Genomic DNA, 27,674 nt, shown 5'->3' with positions numbered 1-27,674 from the left:
TTCAGAGTGCATTATGCGTGTAATCAGATATAGACTATGTTAAATCTAATTAAGGGCAGGGAGACTGGTGAGCTTGCCAACACCCGTTTCGCAAGCGCATCATGGAGGATTTTGTTTGGTTTCTGGACAAACAAGGTTCTCCCTTGCTGTCGCGCTACCGTGTTATGTTCCGGTGTTTCCGGAAACAGCCCCTATTCACCGTTGTTTGCTTGCTTACTGACAGATGATTTATCTTTGGCTTTGGGAGAATGCTAAAAATCACGCCTCTTTAACTTTTCGCATTTGAATACATATTGGCAAGCCCGTCGCGCCCATGCGACAACTGTGCTTTGTTATCGACTCTCTCACTCTCTCTACCTGATTACACTGAAAGAAAAGTGAAAACTGGCGCGTCGACGCCTCTTTGTTCGTGTAACGATAGATCAGAGGCCCGAGCGTTCGAGGCATGTTCCTCAGCCTAGCATTCTGTGGCAGTGGTTTAATCTGAGGGTAAGCAAATGTGTGCCTTTTTCTTTGCCAGTACAAGCATGGAATATTTTCCTCCGACTTAACCTGGTATTTTTATTCTTCACGAAAGCCAAACTTCTCCCCGGAGTCACTCTATACCTACGGTAGGCCACTACCCAACGCGAACCAGTCTTGTTTACTCTTTTATTCATTTTTTCTATCGTTTTTTTTTCTCTCATTTGGAAGAACAAGTTCTAAGACTCTCTTTTTTTTCTATCGCGATTTCTACCACGTCCTTTTCGGCGGGAGGGAAGGTTGGAAAATGAGCCCTCTCCAACAAAGCTACAGCTCGCTCGCTCGCTCACTCACTCACTCACTCACTCACTCACTCACTCACTCACTCACTCACTCACTCACTCACTCACTCACTCACTCACTCGCGCACTCGATCCTTGCAAATAGAGAAGGAGAGAGTCGATAAACTCCTATAGGGGTTTCAAAGTACTGGCTTTGGCTCCTTCGTATTTGTCATCGAGAATTTCTTTCGTGAACTCGACTAAAGAGTTTCCGAGCTGTCGCTCGGCAGCCTGTCGGAGAGCGATCCAATCTTCCTCATTTGCTCGAGACTTTAAAATTAGAGCCGAAGCACGCTACACACTTTGTTCCAATGCGACGCATCGCCAACGGACGCCCCAGGCTGCGTAGAAAGACAGTTTATTCGAACGCTTCATTCGCTCTCGCAGCGCTGATTCTCCTTCCCTCGCGACGTGCGCTCGGTTGGCGCCGTTGACTCGCGCACGGGCCGGGCCCCCGAGGCTAGCTTCGGCACCAGGCACCACGACGCATGGGCGTGCACGCACGTAACGCGGCATGGCTCCTCGAGGCCATTCTCACGCAAATTTCGTCCTTGCCCGTCGCGCCGCCTCCGCTCTCGTTACTTGCGTCGCCGCCCAGTCTGTCTAAGGCCGTGGCGGCGCTAGTATTAGAGAGCCAATAAGACTGTCGAGTGCGAGAAATTCTTCACTGTCAGTGGCAGGTGCAGCTAGAATTCGTGGGGGAAAATCTCATTTGCACGTCGCAGCGGTGCTGGCGGCGCTCCGGAATTTTTTTCAGAAAGCCTGCCGTGTGCCTCGCGGCCAGCGCGTCATTCGTCTTGCAAAATGAGCTGCCTCAGTTCCGCGTGATGATGGCTTGAGCGGCGCGGCCAACCGTGCGGTTTCTCAAAGCGATATCTTCCGCGCGCGTGTTTCACTATGGGCGGCACTCGCGATTTCCGTCGCGCCCAGGAACGGCGATCACCTTTTCACCGAAACGTAACGTTACTCGTGCGAGCGGCTCGCGCCGGAACCGAGACTCCTCGTCAACGTCTGTCGGTGGCTGGATGAGCGATCTCGCCCGAATAAAATCTCTTTCAAATCTTTTTTCTTTAATTTATTTTTGTTCCTCAGGCGCTAGCGTGTACCTGTTTTAAGACGGTCGATAAGCGGCAACGACGGTGGCGCTCACCCTTGAGCGACGCCTGCTTAACGTGTCAAGGAGTTTCAAACTGTCGTCGTCTTGGTTTAATAATATTGCCTTAGGCGGTGCTCCGCGTGAAACGAGTGTGACGCCTCAGGCACTCGCGAGCTTCGTGTTCTTCTCTTGTATTCTTATCAGAGTGTAAGAAAATACAATACACAATGTGAATTGTTGGAGAATTCTCGTTCCTGTTACTATGGCGCTCTTGAGTTAAAATGAGGATAGTTTTTGATCAGGGCGGGAGGGGGGAGGGAGGGTGGCATTATATTTTAAATTCTTGTTCGATAAGCGCACTAGCAATGCGCTATCTCGAATCCTATCCTGTCTTTCTTTATTATCTCTTTTCTTTCGACGTGAAGAATTACAGTTTGATGTTTGTATGACTTGTTGAGAAGGGCAATTGAAACACGTATTTAGGACTTGTGAAGGAAGTAAAAATCTTATAAAAAATTGCCCGCCAATCCACCCTGTGAAGGTGGTTGGAAAGCGAAGCTTTTTACGCCACCCTCACGGTGACTGCGGCGCACTTGATATTTCACACACTACAACGTAACTTTAACCACGGCCTTTATTATTATTTACTTCACAACAATGTTCACTACTGCTTTATGATCGGTGTGATATACACTACTAGACTACGCCATAGTGGGGTAGTCTAGAAAATGAACCGAAGCAGTTACTAGGCTGGAAGGGTTTCGAATGACGTCAACCCTCTTTCAAGCAGCTGCATAAGCTTTGCAACAGCTGCAATCTAATCTTACGGACCGCGCCGAGCCTGTTTCCGTTGTTTGCCCGCAGCCCTTATCATCCATCATGTTGGCTCATCCCTTTGAAGCTTGTTTTTGTGGTTTTTCTTGCGAAAACGAGTGCTTAGTTGTACGCTGAATGCCTGAATTCAAGTAAGCTATACTGCTATACCTGCAATTGTTAGCGGTTCGTCGGGATCGTTTTTTGATTACAACGACGAACACGACAGAACCCTTGGCTGGTAGAGGTACAAAGCTTCGCTTTAATAAAAATTTTCAAGCACTACTTCAGCTATGCTGCATAATGCGGGGTCACGGTCAGTAAAAACATGGCGGGATATTAGGCCCTGATTGTAGCACACAAAACGCAAAACTTGGGTTTCATTTGTCAAATTTTCTGTTCGCCGCTCCTTCTTGAGCAATTTTGTGTAAATAACAATATAATCTAAAGGTACTCTTGGTAAATTACGGAGTTTGAAACATTGAACAGTTAAGGTATTCTTGTAAATTAGCACGTTTGAACCTTTGGACAATTTAGGCCTTACGTACAATTGAAGTGACTGGTCGTGCTTTTATTTTATTTATTTAACTGAAACTGTAACTGTTAGTCAGTAAATAAGTGGCCGCCTTGTACACAAATAATACATTTTCCAATAAATAACGTGTACACAAGATGAGGTGATATGAAAACATTGCCGACAATAAAGCTATTTTTGCAAACGTCCTTGAACAGTTCATATAAAAAAACAGCAGCAGCAAACTCTGCACTTTCTGCAGTTAGACACAAGCCAATCAGTCAAGTTACTTAAATAATAAAAAATTTAAAAACGAGAAATTAGTATTAATACATGGATGCAGTATTACAGTGATTACAAAAGAACACATCTCGGGTGTTTGAACAGAAACCTAAAATGAGGGGGAAAAAAGAAACTTGTGTGCCTATAGAAGTGCTAGAATGTATTTTAAATAAGAAAGTCTTTTGTTCACCACAGTCTTCCGCATTTCGAGACTCACTTTAACTAGCACACTTTGGCAAAATTTAAAGAAAAATTGACACAAGTTAATCCCTGTAATTTGCTTCACCTATGTCTGTAAACTGAATTTTCACTGTGTGTAATCTCACTCAATTCTAGACTGCAGCGGGCATATTCAGATAAGACGGAATGCTACAACCCTCGTGGACTGAGACTCCGGCGCACAATAAAGTGCCACAGGTGGTGAAAGCTAGTCCCTATAGCCTTTGACTACAGCGTCTCTCATATCATGTGCGATGCCTTGGAAGCTAAAATCAATCAATCCATCAATTGATAAAATAGATCTCGAGCGAAGAACTTGCCCTCCGACACAAGCAGCTCGAGAAAACCCTCCCTTCCCACATTTTTACAGCGAAGCGTTTAAGGACTAGTTCCCCCAGGAACGTGTCCGCGTGTAGAAAGAAACTATCATCATCAGCCTTTTGGCTCAATGTGAGTGGCGGTTTCCCGCCAGTTGTGCCTTAGTACAGGTGTCAAAACGGATGACTAGCATGACTTATAGGTCACAACATCAATAACATCACACGCTCGTCATTTACGCCACGATTAACGTAATACAATCACGTGTGGCACATACCCGCATTGGTAATGCGGGTATGAGCCAAGGACAAGAAATAAAAAAAAAGAAGGAAGACAGGAAAGACAAAGAAATAGAGAAAGGAGGGATGTAAGAAAGAAATCACGTATAGCTCATACCCTAGTTGGATATGTGGGTATGAACCGCCGAAAGCAGGAGAGGGAGAGATCTCACAGGATCCTGACGCGGCCGCGCAGTGTGTCGCGGCTATGAACACTGTGGCTCATACGCTAGTCTATGACGATAGGGTGGACGTGGCGCAGCAACCGCACTATTTGGCCATCGCGCCGAATAGAAGTCGGCGTCCTTGCTCTTTGACGAACATGCCGAAGACGTTCAATATACTCCATATTATATTAAGTAGCAATCAATCAATATTCTGTAGCAATATTCAATACAGCAGACCCACCATAGTCACAGCTTCGCTGGCTTTCATCTTTACAGTAGTGGAAGGGCTCTGAAGTTTTTTAATGATGTTCAGGAACCGTGTTCAGAAAATATATCTTACTTAAAGGTCTCTTCCTTAACCGACGTTCAGAGGTCCGGTAATTCGGTATTGCGACAGACGTCATGTTCAAACGAGTGCCGCAGTGATGGACAATCTCAGACGGCTCTTACTTAAGGGAAGTTTTTTATATATAGCCCCCGGGCAAATGAATTCGCTAAGGTTTTCGTGCTTAAATGCTGTTTGCCATTTGTAGGCTACGCTCGGAAATAAATATGTCTGGCATCCCGATTGGCTGGCATGTGTCCCTACGAACGATTCTAGTGCAATAACTTGTACGTGAATACTGAACCAGGCCTTCGGGGAACGAATTCCCGAATCGTTCCCGATCGTTAGGGCTCTTTGCTGTTGGCTGGCCGCATTCACTAATAATACGTCCAGCATCACGATTGGCTAAAATTTCTCTTATGAACAGTCTTTTGTGAATAGGTTCAGTTTTCCGTTTTACGTATTCATTCGAAAGCAACGCGAAGGCAGTAAAACGGTCGCAAGAAAGCATAGATCACAGAGAATAACTTGATCATCCGAACAGTATTCCTCGCTCAATGCTCATATTTTACTTGTGCCCGCTGCAATTGAGGCGCAGCCTCCCCATGCCGATTGCCTTGCATTATTTCTCGAACTATCTCTAACTTCAATAAAATCGCAAGGATTTTAACATGCATACAGGTGGGTTCTCTAGGAAACTGCTGGTTACGTTCTTAACTTTTCACGTCTACTATCCGACACCATTTCTTCATGTTATACTTAAGATGGACTCCTGTGTATATCTTACGCCTTCTACAGTATCTTACACCTTCTACAGTCAAGAGCGAGGGCCTGAATTCACAATAACTTCTTACGCTAGAATTTTTCGTAAGAGAGAATTCTAGCCAATCCGGATGCCAGACATATCATTAGCGAAGGCGGCAAGCCAATGGCAAAACGAACTTACCAAAGAAAAGCTTTGTGAATGTGGCCCGAGGTTCTTTCACTGCCAGCAGTATTACACAAGCGCGAGTCGGAAGCCTCGTGAACGAGTCGCAGTGCAACGACCAGCCCCGTACGAACCACGACCGACAAGAAAGGATGGGGGATGACCTTTGAGACATTGCCCGGAAGATACGCTGCTGGGCATATTGCCAAACAATCGCATCCAGTAAATCCACACGGGAGCCAAAGGGTACACGCTATAGCAAGGAGGGCACGAGAGAGAAGCCACCGCAGCGTGCTCGTAGCACGCGTCCATTAGTCGTTCTTGCCGATGTGTTCCCTCCTTCTCACCCCCCCAGCCTGATCCGACCGGGGATTAGGACACTTAGGGATAACTAATGTCCCACCGCCCCGGCCCCTGGGGCAGACCGCCATCTAGGGCAGACAGCGAGGGGAGGAGGGGGGTCGAGCGCCCGTGACGCGTTCCGGGCTCGCGCAGCTAGAGGCATTAAGACAAACAGGCACCGCTGCTTTTTTACCATAGCGGCCGGCGTGGATGAAGGCAAGAAGAAAGGTTTCGGGTGCCGGTGGCGGGACCGTGGCGCCTCCGAGGCAGCGGCGGCCGTTCGCCGCGTTGCGGCTCAAGCATCGATCGGGCACGGGAGGCAGGGCGGGAGCGGCAAGGGGGGGGGTATGCGGGGCCCGAGCGCCGATGCGCGAGCGCCGTCGGCCGCACAGCAGCAGAGAGCGGGAGAAGACAACGCGAAGAGCCCCGGCGCGCACCCCAGCGCGCCGCCGGAATATTTCGCCGTCGCGGGCAAGTGTCGCGCGCGCGCGCGCCGCAGCCGCACAGCAGCCAGCTCGGCAAGCAGCAGCCGCTCGCTTCTCCTCGCATAGCATCGGCGTTTGATCCTCCGGTGACAAAAAAGCGCGCGCGCGCGCTCCCTCGCTGGACGCCGCAACTGCAGCTGGACGCTCCGTTGGCCCGGCGAGTTTTTTACCGAACGGCCAGTGTGTGTGTGTGTGTGGAACTGGTGCCACCGCGTGTGGAAACAAACAGCAAGAGCGAGGCAACTTCCTCTCTGCCCTGTCGGCTTAGACGACGACACTTTGGCGGGAAAAAAATTATTTGAACGTAGTTCAAAAAGTTCTCTCTCCGCGCGCGATGCTCCCGTGAAGAGGAGTGCCATTTTGCGGCAGCGACGATGATAACCACGATGATGATGATGCCCTTCTTGGCGGCGACTCTGTGATTGCTTTTGCTCGTTTGACGTCTGGCCCTCGCGGGCTGTGGTGACGGCACTTATGGATGTCGTGACGTCGGTCTCGATGCGAGCGCTGTCTTCCCCGTGTCTGCTCGCGCTGTTGTCCCTGGCAGCGGCGTTGACTACGACGTCGTCTGAGGACCTGTCGCTCCCGCACCGACGGCCCAGAGGCCTCATTCAGGCTCCCGCAACCAAGGAGCAACCTTTCGGTGAGTCCCGCGCATTTCCCTTAACGCCCCGGGCTCCTCCCGAGCATCCACTGCTCGCATCCGACGACCGTAGGCCGCATCCGGCTGCGATATCGACGATCCTTGACCGGTCGCAGCCCACTCTGGACATGGTTTTGAACCAAGTGATCGGCGGAATTGACAGTGAAAATGGAGAGGGAGTTGCGGCACTTGCAACGGTTCAGACGCACTGTTTTATGTCGCGGCCCATTTGATGTCATAACGGAAGCACATGTTGCTGCAGTACCCTGCGTGCGCTAGGATTTCTTGACAAGCATGCACTTGACAAGAGCCCTCTGGAGCATGTGTCGGCATTTGCCGAAGCTCTGAAGTGCCAAGAAAGTAACTTCGTTGATGTCGATTCTCTTTCTCTTCCTCTACAATAGTTCAATAGTGGAGAAAGAGAGCTTGCCGTAAAGTATTCGCTGCTACTTGTTCTTTCTGCCGCAGTACTGCAGCACTAATGTCAAAGCTTCTACGCGAAGTTTAAGGCGACTTCCCGTCTTGGCATCCCGTCGGTGAAACTAAAGCACCGATGCTCTATTCATCCTACCTATCTAACCCAAATTTACTTAACAGCCGATCTTTCCTTAGATGACGACGTTTGATTTATATAGCTTGATTTGGCGCACATAGACTGATTGCTCTTTTTTTTTTTTATTCTGGTGGAGCATCGGATGCGTTTTGTACAGATGGTAGGCGCCGAATAAACCAAACCCTGCCAGACTTGAGCAGCATGTTTAATTTTTTGCTGCTCGCTTTTTCTTTAACTCAGAAGGTAACGAAATGGCACGTGGATATAGGGCTATTCCAAGTAAAGGCAGATTACCACGGGAAACCACTAAGTTTCGCACAAATTTTGTCTATAGTTAAGGTCAATCAAGGCTCTAGTTTTGCTTATTTTTGTGAGCAAAAGTCTACTGGAAACAAATGTACACAATATGGGCCTTTCTGAATCTCAGTAGTTATGACTTAGATTTTCAATTAGACTGTTACCAAGGAAGTCCAACACAACTTATTTTCCCAGGAAAGCGTACATTGTTAACTGACTATATACTATAACATCGAGTAATTAAGACTTACTTTTGTACTGCTATTATTCTACCAATGTTTTCTGATTAATATTGGCAGCATTGCTATAGAGCAAACTACAGCAGGGTTAATGAGAACTGGAAAACGTTGTTCACGGCTGTTACATCAAAATCCGCTTGACTGATTATGCTGCCTGGGAAAATTAGCACTCTACCCTCTGGAAACAAATATCCGATATATTAATGTGGCATAACTCTCATTCCCCAATAACTTCATGGACCAATAAGGACATATTACCAATGACGCAATGGTGTTATTGGGTAGATGCGTCATAGAGCAAATGGGTTTCTTCACAGGGGTTGCTTCTATAGGAACCCACGAGCGAGTAATTTGCAACAGACAGAAGCAATCTACAGAACGTAGAGACAATTTTGTATAGTTGTGTCAGCATTTTATAGCTAACGGTTCAATGTTTTTCCAATGACTCAAGTTATTCATTGATTAAAGAGTAATGATATTGGTGAAGCGAAGCTGTTAGGAACGTGAAGCAATCTCTCTAGCATGTATGAGCAATTATTTGCATCAGAAAAAAAAGGGCAAAAAAAGGCAAGAAAGGCACTGAGGTACCACGTTTCGCATATAACGTGTCAAAGCACAACATAAATTTTGAGAAACTAGAGTTGTTTTCTTTTCCTCTCTTTTTTTACGTGCATTCAAATCTAAGTACACCTGAGTTCTATTCTCATTGGGATAAGCAACTACAGCCACCATTCGATCTCGCAACCTCGTTTTGATCAGCTGAACGTCATAAGCCCCCGAGCCGCCAAGACGTATAACAGCTATGATATCTGTAAGGACGCTGCTGTGGCCATAGCACATTTTTGATGCCATAAAATTCTCAATCCTCACTCTAGTCCTTCGCGTAAAGGAGCTCTACATCAACCCTGCGTATAGGTCTCCTCTGGACATATGGTTCCTTTTATGGTGTCATGGTGCACTCCGTGATATAAGCAAATATGAATGCCATCTTTGGCTGATTCGCTTAAAGAATGAAACAGAGGACATTACATTGGCTGATCGTCAAATAGGTAATAAAAAGAAGGAAAAAATGAAGCTATGTTTTCCCCAGTAAGTATCGCATATACTGTACATGCTGAATTGAGCCTGGGAGTTCCCTGGTAAAGATAAAAGGAGAAGGTTAAGAGATCAAAGCAGCTATCCCTTTATAACATATGTCTAGTCTTTATATAGGTTGCACACCGAAGAACGATTGCAAGCACTAGGGCTTCCGGTTATCATCTCGAGTTTCACACTCGGTTGTCTGGTTTTGTACCGTTTGCAAGACTTGCGAAGCGACTTTCTTTTTAACATTATTCGAAGAACTTACAAAGTCGTTGTCCGTGTCAGACTTCTCTGAACAAGTAGAAATAAGTGGAGCAGGTTATGCTCAGAGCTCACTACCAAATGGCTCAAATCTACGGCAAGCAAATATCCCCTTCAGTCACGGCGTACACATTTGTGTACGCGACTTATTTTCGCAATTTCTCTGCAGTGGTGTCAAGGAATAGATCGCGAACATTAAGCTTATAGTAACTTGAAAATTCCGCTTACCCTAACGCACCTCCATTTTATTTCTGAGTGCAATGTGTCACTATAGACGACCGCTTTGGTGAAGGCACTACCGTGTTTGACGGGCTGTTCGACGTGAAGCGGTTTGGTAGCAGCTGTGAAATAACTTTTTTTTTCCTTTCTAGTAATGCTTGCAGCGAATAATTAAATTGTGTATGTAATTCGAGCGGTTTACTAAATTTATTTTATGAAGAAACGTAGTATGACTGACTGATCACTAAGCAGATATTCGATGACTCTATAATTATAATGAGTCATCATAATATGCACAAGGAGTCCTTCCACTACCTAGATTTGCTTTCAATGGAGCATGCAGTACCTTGGCATAAATATTTGTAAATTTCATACATTTATCGAAAGTCTATCATAATTCGTGACTGAAGGGGTTATTTCTAGTCAGTGCTCAGTGATTGAAACTCGATATTCGGCCGTATGGGCCGGCGCCACCAGTAAGCACTGGGTGATCGCTGGGGGCCAAAGGCAGTCACAAAAACCCTCACTTTCGTCCTATATATACCAACGCATGATGATGATGACGATGATGATGATTTATTGACAACCCTTCTGAAATGGGTGTTGACAAATAGTCACCTAGCCTGCTTGATTTATTCACGTATGATACGCATGTTTGTATCAGCTCCGTGGAGCAAAAAGCTCCGGCTGCCATGCGTGGTGGTTATCGCGTTTCAATCGCTGATCACGGTACATGACTCTTTCATTTCAAGATGTCAATATAACATAGCCTGCATGACCATATTGTTGTAACTATGCAGCCGTATTCGGAATTTACATATTTTCTTATCCCATTTTTATGAACATGCGAGAAAGTCTTTTTTTACGTCACTTAGTGGAACCATCTGGTTCGTGTGTTTCTCCTGCTAAAGACTGCGTTAGACTTGCTGCGTCCAGAGACCAGCCTCTGAAAGGGCTTGCTATGTTTGATTTTTTTTTTCCTATAACTGTAAAACTTGAATTGTTCAGTTCAATTCGTTTCGGCCAGCGTCGCTCCAACTCCGAAAGTACTCTTCGCTTTGCTGTCTTTCTTGTGTTCGTTTTAGAACAGCTTTGTTCTTTCCAAAGTAATAAACTAAACGAGAAGGCTGAAAAATAAAAAATAAAGAAGCACGAATTACTGCATGTCCTCTAAACCGCGTGTGAAACATGCATGCATGCGCATTTGAACTGCAAAGACATCGCAGCTTTCAGCCTCCAACAAGCAGTAAAGTTACGAACAGCATTTCTTAGTCGCTGGAGTTTATTTTTGATGACTGGGATAGCTAGTCCTTCGGTGGCCTATTTGGTCCCGGTCTCAAAATTTATTAAACGACAAACAACATTTGTTAGAGAAAAGCTATGAATGGGACGAAGTTCGCTGCTTCTCGGATGAGGCAACGCAAAAGCCTGTATTTTATTATTAATATTGTTGTGCATTAAAAGGGGAGGTTGGCGCATTTAGTGGCCCTGAATATTTCTCTTCGCAATGCAAATAAATGTAAAAGTCCCAAAAATCCTGAAAAACACTAAAGGCACTCAAATACCACTGATATTCGGGAAGTTCAGCGCACGAGTAAAGGAAGGCCTAGTAAAGAGTAAAATGGCACTCAGAGATAAACACACAGCTCCGTAAACAAGTGAGAGCACACAAACATAGTTCGCCTTCTTTGTAAAAACTTTGATGGTGCAGACTTTTAGCCAATAATATCTATGCGCGCATGTTTTACATCAACCGAAAGACTGAACATCACACTATATACTGACTTCTCCGTCGTGTGAGAGCGGAAGTAACTCTTACCCACCGCGGTGGCTCAGTCAGCTAAGGCGTTGCGCTGCTGCGCACGAGGTCTTGGGATCGAATCCCGGCCACGGCGGCCGCATTTTGATGGAGGCGTGCACTACAACGCAAGCCCGTGTGCTTGCGCTGTAGTGCACGTTAAAGAACCCCAGGTGGCCAGAATTAATCCGGAATCAGAACTGGTTTTTGCACGTAAAACCCCAGAAATAAAAAAAAGAAGTGACTCTTAAGGCACCAGTGCTCTTTCTTTTTTTTCTTTCTTTTTTTGCATACAGAGCGGACTGTACTTCAGGGGAGCTAGGATTATAGCACATGCGGCACACACGCACTAACCAAAAGTATAAACATTTACATTTTTTCTTTAACCAAGAAGTCTGCTCTTCGAGGCTTTGCTGCTATCAGGGACCGAATTCCACAAAGCTTTTCGGGCCAAATTGACAAACGTTCTTGTTCGTAAGGGCTGTTTTCTATGGGCGGACCGTACCGCATTCACTAAATTATGTCTAAAATCGCTGTTGGCTCACACGAACAGTTCTTCTGTAAGAGCGTGTTTGTGAAAACAGGCCTTTGTGCGTAAATGCTTTGTGCCATTGAATGGTCGCCTTCGCTATAATGATGCGTTCAGCATCAGGATTGGCTGAAAAGTTCTCTTACAAACAATACTGGCATAAGAGCTTTTTGTGAATACAAGCCTCGTTTCTTTCCTGCCTTATGCGGCAGTGTGTCTGGGCATTTTTTTTTTTTCATCTACCGTAGAAAGTTTTCCAGCTTCCGCATTTCCACCGCAAGAAAAAAAAGTCGTGGGACCGAAACATGTATATGGGGACGGATTACCAGCGAAGCTGTTTAATTCTGCATACTTTGGCTGAGTCCATTATGAAATCATACACTTATTTTTTCATACGGCACCACACCATGCCGGCACAAGCGCCGTCTCGGTCACCGCACCACACATGTATCTGCCGCAACCGCTGCTGCTGCCGCGCCGGCACCTCCGACGCGCGTGACGTTATAACCACAGAAGTGCAGGTCACGTGAACAATCCGATCGAATCGTACCGTCCCCATTCTTGTCGCCAATACGGACGCAAGCCGCCCAGGGTGCGCCTTATCTGGACGCATGTGGGGGAGGCATACGGGGGCTAGAGAGGTAAACAGCTTCGCTGTAAAAGCTGCGTCCAGCAGGATTTCATCTTGCGACCTCGTGATCTCCCGCTTTTAGTGCTGCGGTGCTGCGTGGTCCATGCTTGATGTGACCCTCACACCCCGTCGCGCTTTCATGGGTATCGACCGCGTGTTCGGTGATTATATTTTGTGGCCCCTAACATCGAAAGCTGAGTAAACTTACAGATTGAAAACTTACGACAGCATCGTTCTCCCATCGCACTTATTTTCAAAAAAAAAAGACACCAACAAGAAATGGCGGAAACTTTACTCACGTATTTCTAGCGCTCTGCCATATCCCTGTGATTCGTCTCCCAAGATTTCAAAAAAGTTGCACCACAAGCGAGAAAAACAAAACCTAAGGATGAAACCCCGTCGCATGACAGGCACAAAACTCTCCATGATGCCGGAAGTCGGGAGAAAATCCCACCACCGCATTTCACTGCCCCAAAATGATGGAACGGAGAAACACGTTTTCCCTTGTTGCTGCTTGGCTGGCGTTTTCCCAACGCGGAGACGCTGGGAATTTTTTTTTTTTTTTTTTTAGGTGGTCAGGAGTCAAAGAGCAAAGACACAGCACAACAATGTTCAGAGGTGGAGGGAAAGAAAGAGAGGGGAGGGGGAGTTGAATTAAAGTGTACACATTGAGGGCGCGATCAAAAGTAAAATTTCTCTCAATAAACTTTTTTTTCCTCTTGCCTCGGCCCACTGCTTCGGGTCTGTTGCGATCAAATCTATCAAAGTGACGAAGGCTGCGGTGCAGCAAAATGTACGAAAGTGAAGCCCTTTCGTGGCCGGAATCCAAAGCAACTGTCATCACAACCAGCGCTAAGTCCTCCTCTTTTGATCTCGTTCTTTCTTACTTGCTTTCTTCGGCGAAGTGTTTTCCTCAAGATGGAGCCCCTAAACAATAAGAAATGGTACTGCTGTCGCAGCTTCAACTTTCAGCGTGTCGTCCGGTCCGTTTCTCACAAATGTGTTTACTTCTTTTCTGTGGTTTCATATCAACGAGCATGATCAATTTTGTGAGAACGCGAAGCCTGTCTGGGATGAAACGTATTGTTATAGTTTTCTTTTTCCTTCACAGATTCGAGTCGTTTATTTCAAACATAGTGGGCGTCAGTGCAAAATCTTCGAGTATTCGTAGAAAATTTTCAATTTCAGTAATGCGACGGCACCATTTTGATTCTATCAAGGAATCACTTCCATGCCGTTACCAGAAGGTGCGTTAATGCCTAAAGGTGCACTCACACAAAATATTAACTTGGTCTGCACAGACGGATTATTTATTTCTCTTTATCTGACTCTCTTTCTCCACGCGCGCGCGCGTGCGTGCGTGTGCGTATGCGTGTGTGTGTGTGTGTGTGTGTGTGTGTGTGTGTGTGCGTGCGTGCGTGCGTGCGTGTGTGCGTGCGTGCGTGCGTGCGTGCGTGTGCGTGCGTGCGTGTGCGTGCGTGCGTGCGTGTGCGCGTGCGTGCGTGCGTGTGTGTGCGCGTGCGTGTGTGTGTGTGTGTGTGTGTGTGTGTGTGTGTGTGTGCGTGCGTGCGTGCGTGCGTGCGCGCGCGCGCGCGTGTGTGTGTGTGTGTGTGTGTGTGTGTGTGTGTGTGTGTGTGTGTGTGTGTGTGTGGGTGTGTGTGTGTGTGAGAGAGAGAGAGAGAGAAAACAAAAATGGACCTTCCTTTTCCGAATTCAATTGCTTAGGGGGGAAAAGAGGACGGGTGTGAAGGCGTTAGTATTTTTACAATAACAAATCGACGCCACATCAACAAGCGTGCTAATTCACGGCTGCAGTACCTACACCAAACAGTGATTCAAGCATTGATCTGATGCCTTTTGTTACTTTTCTGCATATGCCTCGTGGCAAATCCCCGAATAAAAAAAATCAGCACCACAAGTTTCAGGCAACGTTTGCAGTGAAAATGGCCGATCCAAATTCAAATTAAGATGAAAACAGTAACTACAGAGCGGCAACACTACATTGAAAAGTTCAAAGTTTCATAAAGACCAATACTGTCGAGAAAAAGAAGCGAACGTTCTCAAGAAAACTATAATTATTCTTTCGTTGACTGTGCGCAGTTTGAGTAATGAGGTGCGCCTACGTCCATTTGTACAAGTTCTTTTGCTTTTGCTTTTGCACTGCCACTGGTTTATTTCCACTGAAATCTTCTTATACTGCTCTAACAGGGAGCTGGAGTTGTCTTTGCAAATTAAAAAAAAAGTATGGCAACAGAACGTTTGCGAATTTTAATGAAAATGCTTTCGTCACTTATACGCAGAAAAGAAAGACAAGGTACGGTTTTAAGAGCTAGAAATTACAAGAACGCTACCGAAATTACCGGTACTTTTTAGGCATTCGAGTGACCGAGCACCTCGCAGTAGAACTCAAAATTTCTGCTGCGTATTCAAAACGTACTCGAATGCAACCCTTCTCCACTTCTGCAAGACCAGAATAACTAAACAGCAGCGAGAAAGAAGTAAACGTTCGTTGCTTGATGAAAAACAAAGCATGCCGTAGGCGCACGTTTCAAAAGTACAGACATCATCGAAAGCAGCGTGCCTCAACTACACGCGCTAGCCTGTTTCAATCAAACAAACAATTTGAGCAGCCCTGAGCTATAGAGACGAGCATAATAGGGATGTGTATGGGGCATATATATCTGTATTTTGTTTTCTCATATTTGCGTGCTTCTGAGTGCTTTCGAAACGTTCTATGACAAGTCTGCTCTCGCCGTGACCTATTGTTTCAGCGATACGGTCGTTCGTCAAATAACGGGTCACCCCAGACGTGATTCAGGATGGGGAATTCTGAGTACGTAGAGAATGTGCGGTTGATGACGAGAAAGCGCGCGTGATCGCGCAGCGATCGTCGCATTCATGTTCGCGAAAGGATCTCGCCTTCAAAGGAATGTTAGTGCACGTTGTCGTCCTAAGCAAAGGAATAATCGGATCGCCTGGAAATTGCAGTCTGCGTGCATATCTGAAAACGTACTTCCTTTCAACAGCCAAGCTGTTTAAGGCCAACCGTAATTTGTGGTGCGTTTCAAGAAACTATACCAAGAAAGAAAACAAACTTTCTTGCCGAGGCGGGATTCGAGCCCGCGTACCCCCGGTCCCAAGGCGAGCGTCGTAACCACTAGGCCATACAGTCACGCTTGCAGAACATGCATTTATGCGAACCATACGATTGCGTTCGAGCGTCGTCGTCTTCGTCCACAGCTGCCGCGTTCGTACGCTCGTGCTTGCTAGGTGAAGAGGTTTTGCGCGCTATGAGAGCGAGAGAGAAAGAGAGACGCATTCACGGAGCGGGTCTCCTGGAACGCGGTGTCGGTGTTGCAAGCTGCGCTATGCAAGGCGCAGTGACGGCCGTAAGTCCGAGACGCGCGAAAATAAATTATCATCATCGTGAGTAATAAGATGAAATGCTCGCGTGCACTTCCGAAAAACTCTGGGCTATGATCGCCCAGCTACGCTGTTTCAAGCGTTGCACGGCCGAGTGCAAGGCTAAGCGTTTTTCTTTTCTTTATTTTTTGCATGAGGCAACCTTTATATCTCTTTTTATAGTCGTTCCACGCTTCGCAGCTTCGGCTCGCAATTATGAGTAGCTTTGTTTTCTGTCAAGTTTTTGTTCTTCCTTATTTCAGACAGAAGCTTCTCAAAGAAATCCCACCGCTCGTAGCATTCCTTCGCTATCTCAGTCTGCTTCAGTTCCGTCGCGTTTGCTGCGTTACCTCTTACCAAGCATCCTTACCTCAAGGCGCATTTTATGGTGTGCGAGATACCGGAAAGGCATTTGCCATGTTACGTCTTACCAGACTTTCTAAGCTCAAAGCGCATTTTATTGATGGCACCATACCGGTAAAGTCCCTACTTTTCGAAGAAGCCCAATGCATTTTCGGCAGTGCGAGAGAGCCCTAAGATACGTGCACACCTCTCGTAGCCATGCGTCGTCCGAAAAGTTCTGCAAGACTAGCACTCTGAAAATAACAACGAGGCTTCCAGCTCAAAATACTGGCACCCAAGTCGTTGTGCACTTTCGCACCACCTAATAGCGGCCTCGCCTTATGCCGCTGCTTTACTACGTGCAAGTCAAAGGTGAAAAAGAAATGAGCCAAAGCAACCGCTTGTGGTACGTCAGTATCGTACGAAACTGAGACGCCTGGAGAAAAGATTTAGTTCGCCAGCGACCACTGACACTAAAGAAAGAGTTTCCCCTTCAAAATATTTAAAAATAAAAAGGCAACCACATTCGTACAAGGAAAACGATGTCCAGAATCACTCTAGTCCTATTGTGACGCAAGAGGCTCAGTTTTTTTTTTTTCTCCCCGACGTCATTGATATATAGTGGCTGCCTCGCTTATAAGTTATGCTTCATTCGACGCACGAAAAATTGTCTCAGTATCTCTTTTTCCTGTTCAACGTGTTTTCCACCGAATATTTTCTTTTCATTTTTACCCTCGTCTTTAGCCTTTATAACATAAAAAAGAACGGGAAGAAAAAAAATCTACCCTGCGCGATCATAGATAGCGCACAGGAGGGCTGCTTTTGTGTCCTCCTCGTGGCTGAAAAATGGAGGCAACGGGGGTGGACTTCGATATTGAGCACCCCCTCACTTGCCCTGGCAACCTTCGCTGCGCGAGAGCCCTGCACAGTGCATAGGAGTAATTGAAGTGAGATTTCAAACGGGCCCGTTCCACTTCGGAATTGAAAAATCTCGGAGCTTTCCGCGCCACTGCCACTTGATCCTACAGAAGAAAAAAAGAAGGAAGGGGGAGGGGGGCGACATTCACGTAGGTTGCCTTATGTACCGGCCTCGCCATTCGCTCGCTCCCCGTGTGTCGTCAGGACCAGAGACGGACGTTGCAGAAAGAAAACAGAAAAAAAAGGAGGGGGGGGGGGGGGGGGGGTCTTGCAGGGGGACAGGCATTCAATGCCGATATACTTCTTAGTCTCCTAGTCAAGACTGACCTCCCAGCATTGCAAACAAACATTTGAGTAGGAGGACCTCGTGGACAAATACAATCTTTGCCCCAAGAAGAACTTTTCTGATGGCCCTAGCTTTTTCTACGGATTCTTCGCGTTCTTTCTCTCTTGGTTTCTCTCGTTTTCTTTAAGTTTATCCATTTTCAAGGTTATGCGAGTTTACATCAGAGCCTGTTATAACCTGCAGTGTTTGTTTTTCACACACCCTTTCTTTTTTTTTTCGTCCAGGTATTTTTTTTTCTTTTTACCTTGGGGCGACCTGCTACAAAAGCGTTTGCTGTTTACTTATGATTAAGCCAGGATCTTCACATATACGTATCTAAAGCTGGTTCTCCCGCGAGGATATTGACAAAAAGAGTAGTAGGGTTTATCAGCTCCAAAGTCGTCCACTTCGCGAACGACCAGCCAGAATCTACTCCGAAGGGGACTTGAAAATTATGGCGCGTAAAAACGCGAAGTGCTCAAAGCTGCCGCATTGTCCAACTGCGAGTGATGCGACTGTTGCCGTCTCGGATGAAACATTTATTTGGCACAACACTGATACCGTGGCTGAGGCCACACGTTTCATCACCGGTTATACTGGACGAAGACAAAATTAAGCTAAGTGAATGCTAAGAAAAACACCAATCATAAGAAGCACAACAGTTAGAATGCGTTGTGTTCCACAGTGGAGACAGAGCTTCAAGGGAAACGCGGTAAGTTCAAGGAGCGAAGTTTTTTGTTTTTTTTAATGAGAGGGCTTAAGATTTACCTGTGTAGTGCAAACTTTATTATGTCTATAGAAAACCCCTGCTAATGATATAGATAACTTAAATTAAATTACCACGATCATTGACAATGCAGTGATGCTAATAAATTGGTCAATACTGTGTGAAACTACCCTCCCTAAAGGCGCTATTTGCACAACAAGTAATGTTAATGGCATGAAGTGAAGGTGTCCTATATAACAAAAAAAAAAAGAATACATCGATGCAGTGATGCAGCGATGTGCAAAGGGATAAATCTGAAAGCACTCTTCTGTGTCCACTGCACAATGAATCAAAAAAGGAAGAAAGAACGGAGAAATTCCGGTTGAGAGAAATCTGCTCGGCTAAAAGAAATCAATGCCATCCAATCGAAGCGAACATCGAGAATGTGCACCCTGGATCGAAAGGAAAGAACGTATGTGGACGGGTAGTGTTTCAGCAGGTAAGCCTTCTCACGGTGACTTTGCAGCGAGACTGACACCAGTCTTGTTCAAAATCTGTCTTGTGCCTTTAATCTCTCTCTGTTGGTAGAATCCAGGAAGATTTCATGCGCTTAAAGTGTTGTTCTCATAAAAGCATTGCCCCTACATATGTAGGTTACGCGATTACTATCAGAAGTAACAGTAATTGTATAGGCAAAATGCAATGCTATGTACACAGGTTGCATTCACGTAAGTTAGCTAGCAAAGGGAAACACACTCCTCTACCCCGTCATCCTTCACTCATCGTGGAGAGGGCGCGCACACACAAATACACACACAAACACAAGCCACACACACACACACAACACCACAACACACAAACACAACACATACACACACACCACCAAACACACAACAAACACACACACACACCACACACACACCACAACCACCACACACCCACACACAACCACCACACACACCCACAAACACACACACACCACACACACACACACACACACACTAATCGCGTTCACTGGGAAGCACGCCCATACATTCGTGCAAATAAGCGCGGACATTTGCTCACTAACACGCTCGCCCGCTACACTATACGCTACACTATTCACTCGCTCCTACACTTACACGCTGCTCGCGTACTCACACTGATGTTCACGGAGGAACTCCCCGCAGACTTCTAGCTGATCCGCCTTCACGATGCTACTAAATCGTGTAAGCCGGCCCGTCTCCTTTGCTGAAACGCACTCGTTTCAAGACGTCGCGCCGAACTTATTGGCGTTGCTTCGATTCCCCGGTTACAGCGCCAGCCCTCTGGCTACGTGCTTGCAGCCATCGTCTAATTAGCTCATTTGTAGCGCCCGGCTATTGCCAAATATAGGCTCGAGGCGCCGCTTCGAGACGCCACGGACAAAGAGCGAGAAGAAGGTGGGCCGGGGTCCCGAGTATACGACGTTCCCCTACCCTTCTCGTGTAGCGCCGACTTATTGGTTTCCATGGCGGATTTCTCTCGCAAACTCGTTCGCAATGTGGTCTCTTTCCACTACTCGTTTTTCTCTGTCCATTTTTCTTCATTTTTCATTTTTTTTTCATTACCATCTGCCTCGCTCGAAATTGTTTCGTTTCCCTATTACTTTCGCCCTCTCCGGGCTGGGTGGTTTTGCGCTCGGTCCTGGCGAAACCGCATAAAGAAAGGGCTCCGGAACGAACGGCAAGATCCGTTGCGAACTCTTGTTACTGGGATCGTACATCTTTAATTCCGCCCCGGCTCTTTGTTCTTCGATGGAGAATAATAGATGAAGCCATTTAAGGCTGGATAAAGGAGTCGCCCGCCTATGCGCCTTAAGGTGCATCGTCGGCGGTGGAGGACGGCCGGTGTAAGACAAAAGAGAAAGAACGGAGCCGCTTCGCCGAACGATATGGCGAGGCTGAAATAGGGAAAAGAAAATTTCTGTAACGGGCTCAAACGGCAGTACTAACTCCCTATCTTCTGTATGTCTGTTACTTTATATAGTGTTATTTTATGTTTACAGTCTTCGGGCCACTCGCACCCTGACAGACAAAGGCCTGGAAATTGTACGATTACGCCCAATGAAGGCGACAGCACGAATGATGTTGCGGTCATTGAGCCAACGCTTCTTGGCCAAGGAACCAATAAGACACTTTGTATGCAAATCAGACTAGTTTCTTTTTTTTTCGAGAAAATTTCGGTAAGGTTTAACTGTGGCCTGACTGGTGGTTAGTGGCGGTGTGACGCAATTACATTGCACGCTATCTTCTTTTTATTTGCTAAGCCGAAGCACAGATCGAGCAGTTGTTCCTCTTGTATATTTTATGTGTGCATTCTGTGTGCGTTCCAAACCTCAGTACATATAGGTTCACATAGTAGGCGTTTTTTTTTTTGATTACCGGTTAAAACTAATAAGAGGGACAGAGACGTAATTAACGGCATTATTTTGATTGCCTTACGTACCCTCTTCATCGACAGGCAAGGAGGTCCTTGAATTGAGAGTCGAGATGAGAATGGAAACGAACGTACTCGGGATTCTCCCAAAAAGTACCACCAATTTGCGACTAACTAGCATCGGCGAAATGGTCTACCGATGAAAAACGATATCACAGCAAATTCTGCGAACAACTGCTAGCTTTTCTTAGCTGCGGTGCCGGGAGAGTTTTGTCGACATATTTGTTTAGAAAAGCGTCTCCAAAGTTAGCGAAATGCTAGCCACCCTTCAAATAAAACAACCTAAGCAAGGTCTGGCTTTCTTCACATGCACCGTTCGGTTATTCATACTGTCTGGATGCGCTAAGCCGCTTCGGCAGGCTCTATCTGAAGTTCCCTAATGAGGAGAATGGCTGGCGTAGGCCTGCGATAGATTGAAGGCTGCTGCACAAATTTTGTAAGATCGATAAATAGGTCTACGCCCTCATTAGTGGCTATACAGCTTGTAGTCACTCTGCTCATTTTTCATTAAGCCGGTTTTTGAGTGTTGCGTGACAGTTTCGATCGACTGGCTTCGTCGGAGGCACTTGTCTCATCTTGGATTCTTCGAGCTGTCGCAATCAGCTCCTCGAAAGAAAAAGCAAAAAAAGACAGAAAGCAGTAATTACCGAGATACTTAGAACTACGTGTTTATGCCACAACAGTTCGCGCTATAGATTAGCGCAGTTTCAAAGCTAATTGTGTCTGGCCGAATTTGCTAGAGGCAAAGGGTATTAAATTTGTCGTCACTAAGCTTTCATGGGTCAGAGAATCATGCAGCTGCAACTTTGCTTTATCTGCGCGAGAAATTCCCAACAACGAGAGTCGTAATTCGGTTTATCACTTACTCGCCGTGGTTGCTCAGTGGCTATGGTGTTAGGCAGCTGAGCACGAGGTCGCGGGATCGAATCCCGGCCACGGCGGCCGCATTTCGATGGGGGCGAAATGCAAAAACACCCGCGTACTTAGATTTAGGTGCACGTTAAAGAACCCCAGGTGGTCCAAATTTCCGGAGTCCCCCACTACACGGCGTGCCTCATAATCAGATCGTGGTTTTGGAACGTAAAAACCCATAATTAAAATTTTTAATTTTTATTTTATCACTTCTCTGAACAATTCTGGCGTTTCGGCATTCAGCCGTTGAGCAGTACAGTCACCGTTACGACGAAGGAAAAAAAAACCCTTTACTGAGACTTCAGGATGTCTCACAGACTTAGAATTGTGTGTGGCAACTTTATGCTAACACTGAATGAATTCTACACTAACCACATGCATTCAGCATAGCGTTTAAATATCAAGCTTTAGCGCAAATTGTGAACCAGGAGGCTCGGCAATGTTCAGGATCTGAGAGACAGCCGAGGGAAGGTACCAAAAAAAAAAGACAATATTGCGTTCAGCAGGAGTGCTTTAGTTCGATATGAATGTCTCCTGGCGATCCACTGCTACGTATGAAATAAACTCCCGCGACGATCTGCTCAATATTGCTTACTTTCCTCCAGTTCCGGCGCGTTTCCTCTAAATGTGACTCCAGCGCTGAAATATAACGGTCGCTACCTTCTCCACCAGATCTACCGCACGCGCAACAAGTGCTGACAGCGCTGTTTATCTACCCGGTTCTTCGAGTTGCTTTGTTTTCCGTCATGTTTTCTCGACTAAGCGTTCACTACAGGATGAGGGAGAGGAGGGTAAAGAGCATATGCCACGAAACGTAACGAACCTCGCTTATTCTCAATGGTTCGCTTCGCTTTCTCCGAGACGTGCGACCGCCTCCTCGCTCGCGTTCTCGTCTCTGAGGGACCTCGGTGAACGATGCTGGATATTCTCTTGCACTGGTTTGTTTACGTCGCAGGAGGCTTGTGTGGTTATATACGGGCCGTCGTATGCGCCGCTTCCTGTGCCCGGAAGCGGACGCGCATCCCGTCGCCCGATTCGTTGCTCCGGCCTGCTTCTTTCCGAGGAACAAGATAGATGCGCGCTCCCTGGTCTTTCTGCTTCGCTCTTGCTGCTGCTGACTGCTCTTCGATCATACGTTTTAATCCTGGTAACGAGGCGGCTTCTGGCTGTCTTCAGACGCCGCTCGCGATACACTTGGGAAAGGAAGGGGAGGAATGAAAAAAAAGAAAAAGCAGAGATCGCTTCTCCGGTTTTCCCCACGCAGTTTCTTCATGCTTGTCTCGTCGACGTTAAGAGAAGGGGATGCGAAATTATGCGGGACGTGAGTTTGGTGAAAAGGGTGTTCGGTAGCGAAATTCTGAAACGACGTAGCGTTCGCCCAGGGCCGGAAACTTGACTCGAGAGGAATGGTTTGAGTCGACGGCAGAAGAATTTTCTCGGTGCAGCGGCGTCTTGGTCCGAGTCTTCGGACCAGTTATGCTTGTCAGACACGTTTCTTCTCGTGAGACAAGGATAGGTCATCTTTGAAAGAAGACGCAGCCATCATATCATGTGAAATAGACCTCGCGCTGTTGAATTAATTTCATTAAACTTAGAAAAAAGATGGTTTTCTTTTCCGAAAGAGATACTGTATCTCTGTATTTCACCTTCTGTGTGCCATGGACCTTCTTTACTCCAAGTAGTATTGAATGAATGTAATATTTCGTAGGTCCTTGTGTGCTTATTCATTTATTTTATATTACTCAATTAAGTTGACTTATTGACTTGCGTTTAATTGCAGAAAGTGCAGAACGCACTGTTTTGGTGCTGCTTTTTTATGTCGCTTGTTTGATCAGAAAGTTGTCAAAAGAGAGAAAAGATGCACGTCGTAAATCAACAATCGCGTAACAGGTGCTTAAAGTTACCGTATTGCAATGGCCGATAGTCCAACGTGATGCAGTTGCGAGAAATACTCCGAGAAAATGTAAACAGGGAAGCTTTGTCTAAAGCTACGAGCTTGGCATTCGTATGCGTAAGGTGGCATGACAGGAGGATGTGTGCGCACGGGCGTCTGTATAAAGAGGCACGTCGACAACGCGTATTAGTCTGGTGATCTGTCACTCTATGTGACAGAACAGCTGCGTTGTCAGCGCATGCTGGCTCTGGTTGACATTTGGAATGCGCATTCGTCCTCGTCTTCCTCACTGCCTATTCTTGGCAGGATGCCCGGAACATGCAATCGCCGTGCATTTTCGGGAGTCTCTTTTCCGAATGCTGCAAAAAAAAAGGAATTTTTTTCTGCTCCTTCTGTCGAGCCAGAAGATGTCTTCTCTGCTATGAACAAACCTAAGAGCTTAATCTAAAGCTCTGCGCGCTCAATAGTCCAGCGTTGAGGTTGTTGTCGCAATCGACGAAACCTTTCTATACAACTGCTATAAACGGCCGCCGAGAAATGGCTACGGGTACTAAAGATTTAGCATGTTAGTTTGTATTAGGAGAAAGACCTTGGCCTGTGTTCGTTCAGACACGTTCTTACACCGAAATTGATTGTAACAGCAAATGGCAGTCAATCGCGATGGCTGACATATTATTACGAAAGCGGCGTGCTAAAATATAAAAAAAATACACTAAGGGAGGAAACGTTTTGTTACTGTGGCCCTTTGCAATTCACTATGCGTTAACTACAACCTGAACACAAACGTCGTATAGAGAACGCAAAGCATATACTAATGAATAGGTCTAATAAAAACTTTAGGACTTTAGGTGACCTTAATGTTCCCTTTAAGTGCCTTTTATGGCGCGAACCCCTAGACCTTAGGTTAACGCACGGTCTTCTCCTACTTCACCCAGAGGAGCAACTGACGCATGTGCGTTAGGACACTAACGTTCAATGGCTCATATACCCCCCCCCCCCCTCCCGTAAACGCGGCGTCCCCATTACGAAGACAGAAGAGAAGTGAAATTCTACGCTGGAATGATGACCGGCAACGGAGCCAGCTGAGGAAGAAGACGAAGAACGCGTGAGCAGTGACATGGCCGCGTTCTCGCGGTTGCGCTGAGGGGCGCCAGCGAGCCAGATGTGCAAGAATACGATGGCGCTCGAGCCATTGCTGATGATGATAGTTAATCATCATAATGATGAGAAAGACCTGACAGTTCATTGGCCTTTTCCTTCACTAAACTCATGCTCCTATATCATAATATATCCTATACGACTCTTTAACTTGAACCATTACCTCCATTTAGATGGGTTTTCATTATTCTCACGGTTTCGGAGACAGCTCAACTTCTGGTTGCCTGAGGCCGACTTCCGGTGTGCTCCTTGAGAAACATAATGTCGCTAGCTGCTAGCGCCATAATACCTAAAATTTAGTTCGTGAACATATTTGAATGGCCACCGTCCTTAATTATCGTGAGGGAAAGCTATTTCATTAAGGACGCGCGTATTTAGCCCTCTTTTCTATCTTTTCTTCGCTTAGCACGTATGGAAACAGCCGGTATTATCTGAAACGACCGCTGGCTCTTGATGAATGTTAGTCGGTTGTTCACCGCCTGTGACGCTTATTTCGTTCAAGCATTTTCACACTGAGCAATGCAACTGGAGTTGTTAAAGCTGCAATTGTCAAGTCAGAGGTTACAGTGATAACGGATCGTAGGAGCACACAAAGTAAAACACGACGTTACAGCCTAGGCTACACTGAGCATGCAGTTTAAAAAGCTCTAAAACAGCGGTCGCTATAGAAAGGTATCCAGGGGTCGTGTTTTACAAGGATTCTTTTCCGCCTACTGTGTGTATTTGACCATGTGATGCGGTCCGCGCACGTGCACACACATGCACCGCTTTCCGTTATCTCTCTTTCTGTCTCTCTCATTCCTCTGTTTGCCTTCCCCCAGCGTAGGCTATGGGCGTGTGTGTGTGTGTGTGTGGGGGGGGGGGGGGGGGGTAAAGGGGGAGGCGGTTGAAAAAGCAGTTAAATGTAATCGCGGACATTGTGTCCCTATAGAAATCAGTCAAAAAGAGCTGTGGATACGTAGTTCCCGGGGCATGTAGTTTTTTGGCAGTAGATGAAACGGGGTGTAGCAGAGCACCAGTTTGATACTACGCGTATTCACTCCTATGTTGTGGAACCCTAAGCAGTCCGCATGAACTTGCCCTTGGAGAAGCCCCCTTATAAGTTACGTGTGCCGTAAGTTTGAAGGAGTCGCAGGACTGTTTGACATGACTGATTATGGCTTATTTCAAAGTTAAGCAGCTTAGCGAATTTTTGAATACCGTCACTCGTAGAGTGGTCCTCTCACTGACATCCACCACAATACGACGAAATTTCTTAAGACAACGCCAGCCTTGTAGGTAACCAAACGGAATCAAAACACACAAAGGAAAGTTATTTCTTATTCCAGGGACCCCCCTGTGTTTCTTTTTGCGCACATTGTTTTGCGGTTCACGTTTTTTTTTTTAAACAAAATAAAAATAAAAGAAAGAGATTTAGTCATTTATAACGGTGACGGCTATTCCTTTTCGCTTAATAGCAATCATAATGCAAGAAAATTATGTTAACGTAAGAATAAGCTTCACACACTTGTAAAGAATAAAGCGGAGTTAGCCAGTAAATGAAGACAGTAACGGAAGTCCACATAAGTCCTAGGCACAATAAAACATGCACAGACAAAGACGAGGATAAGTTGCACCGCACACTACACCGAGTGCCGACACATGCGCGTGTACTAAGGTCCCGATACGTACACGATACCGTGGTGCAGTCCAGGATGAAAAGGCCTACAGATGAGACAAATACAACGATTACATTACAGACGCAAAGAAGCAGCAGTCAAAAGCGGGCTTGATCACACAAGACGCACAAAGATACATGTGACGCACTTATTAGACAACAGGGGCACGTAAAAACTGTGTTCATGATCATCCACAAGCTTGCTAAGCTCCCCGCGCTCGTAGTAAAGAATGGGCGCCCTGCCTGACACACTGCATCAATTGGCAGTAGATGAAACGGGGTGTAGCAGAGCACGAGTTTGATACTACGCGTATTCACTCCTATGTTGTGGAACCCTAAGCAGTCCGCACGAACTTGCCCTTGGAGAAGCCCCCGGCCTAGCGACATTATGTTTCTCAAGGAGCACACCGGAAGTAGATGCATGGAAGTTCTACGTATGTATGAGTGCGTAGTTCTACAGCGTCGTTCTATGCATGCAGAATCGTCCAGTGGGGTGTCTAATTCAACAGCCCGAAGGAGAGGAGCTGTAGGTCTCTCAGTGCTGGTGTAGTTACCGCTCTGTCGTTTCAATAGCTGCAAGCGCATACCAGAACCAGCGGGAATGCGGCCGCCATCGCCAGGCGCCCAGTTGGTACGTTGAAGAGAAAGATGCTCTACAAGCACTGCGTTCGACAGCGCCATCTGCTCGGGCTCTCACGAGGCTTTGAGGCTCAGTCAGGGTGACTGATTTTACAAAGCCGTGCACGTAATGAACCTCACTATCACTACTATGCATTACAGAAATGAGGAGATGAAGTCACGAGCATTATCATCTTACGCGATCTCAATTATTGGTTTATTGCACACGGTGTTAACAAAGAAAAGGTCCAGTTTCCTGGCTCCTCCAGAATACAGGGATGCAAATGAGTTTTATTCAGGCTGGGCTGTAGTTATAATACACACAGTGATCACACAAAGACGCAAACAGCACATACATCCTTATAAACGCACATACACTTTAAAACGATTCGCGAAGTTTTATTGAGGCCCGGGAACCACAAAGGCAAGGGCAAATCACATCAAAGCAACCATTCTAGTATA

The 27,674-nt window shown here is 46.3% G+C and overlaps 1 protein-coding gene across 1 annotated transcript in view; it reads left to right on the top strand.

Moving 5' to 3' along the window:
- The first annotated feature begins 6,983 nt into the window (after positions 1-6,983).
- Positions 6,984-27,674, top strand: part of LOC119455699 (protein turtle homolog B-like) — a 298,519-nt gene continuing 277,828 nt past the window's right edge. Inside the window, exon 1 of the mRNA XM_037717123.2 lies at positions 6,984-7,213. Within this exon, the coding sequence (XP_037573051.1) occupies positions 7,045-7,213 (169 nt within the window). The 5' untranslated portion in view covers positions 6,984-7,044. The remainder of the gene's footprint in view (positions 7,214-27,674) is intronic.

This window comes from Dermacentor silvarum, chromosome 6 (assembly GCF_013339745.2).
Source record: "Dermacentor silvarum isolate Dsil-2018 chromosome 6, BIME_Dsil_1.4, whole genome shotgun sequence".
NCBI lineage: Eukaryota > Metazoa > Arthropoda > Arachnida > Ixodida > Ixodidae > Dermacentor > Dermacentor silvarum.
This window is presented reverse-complemented; position numbering and strand designations above follow the sequence as displayed.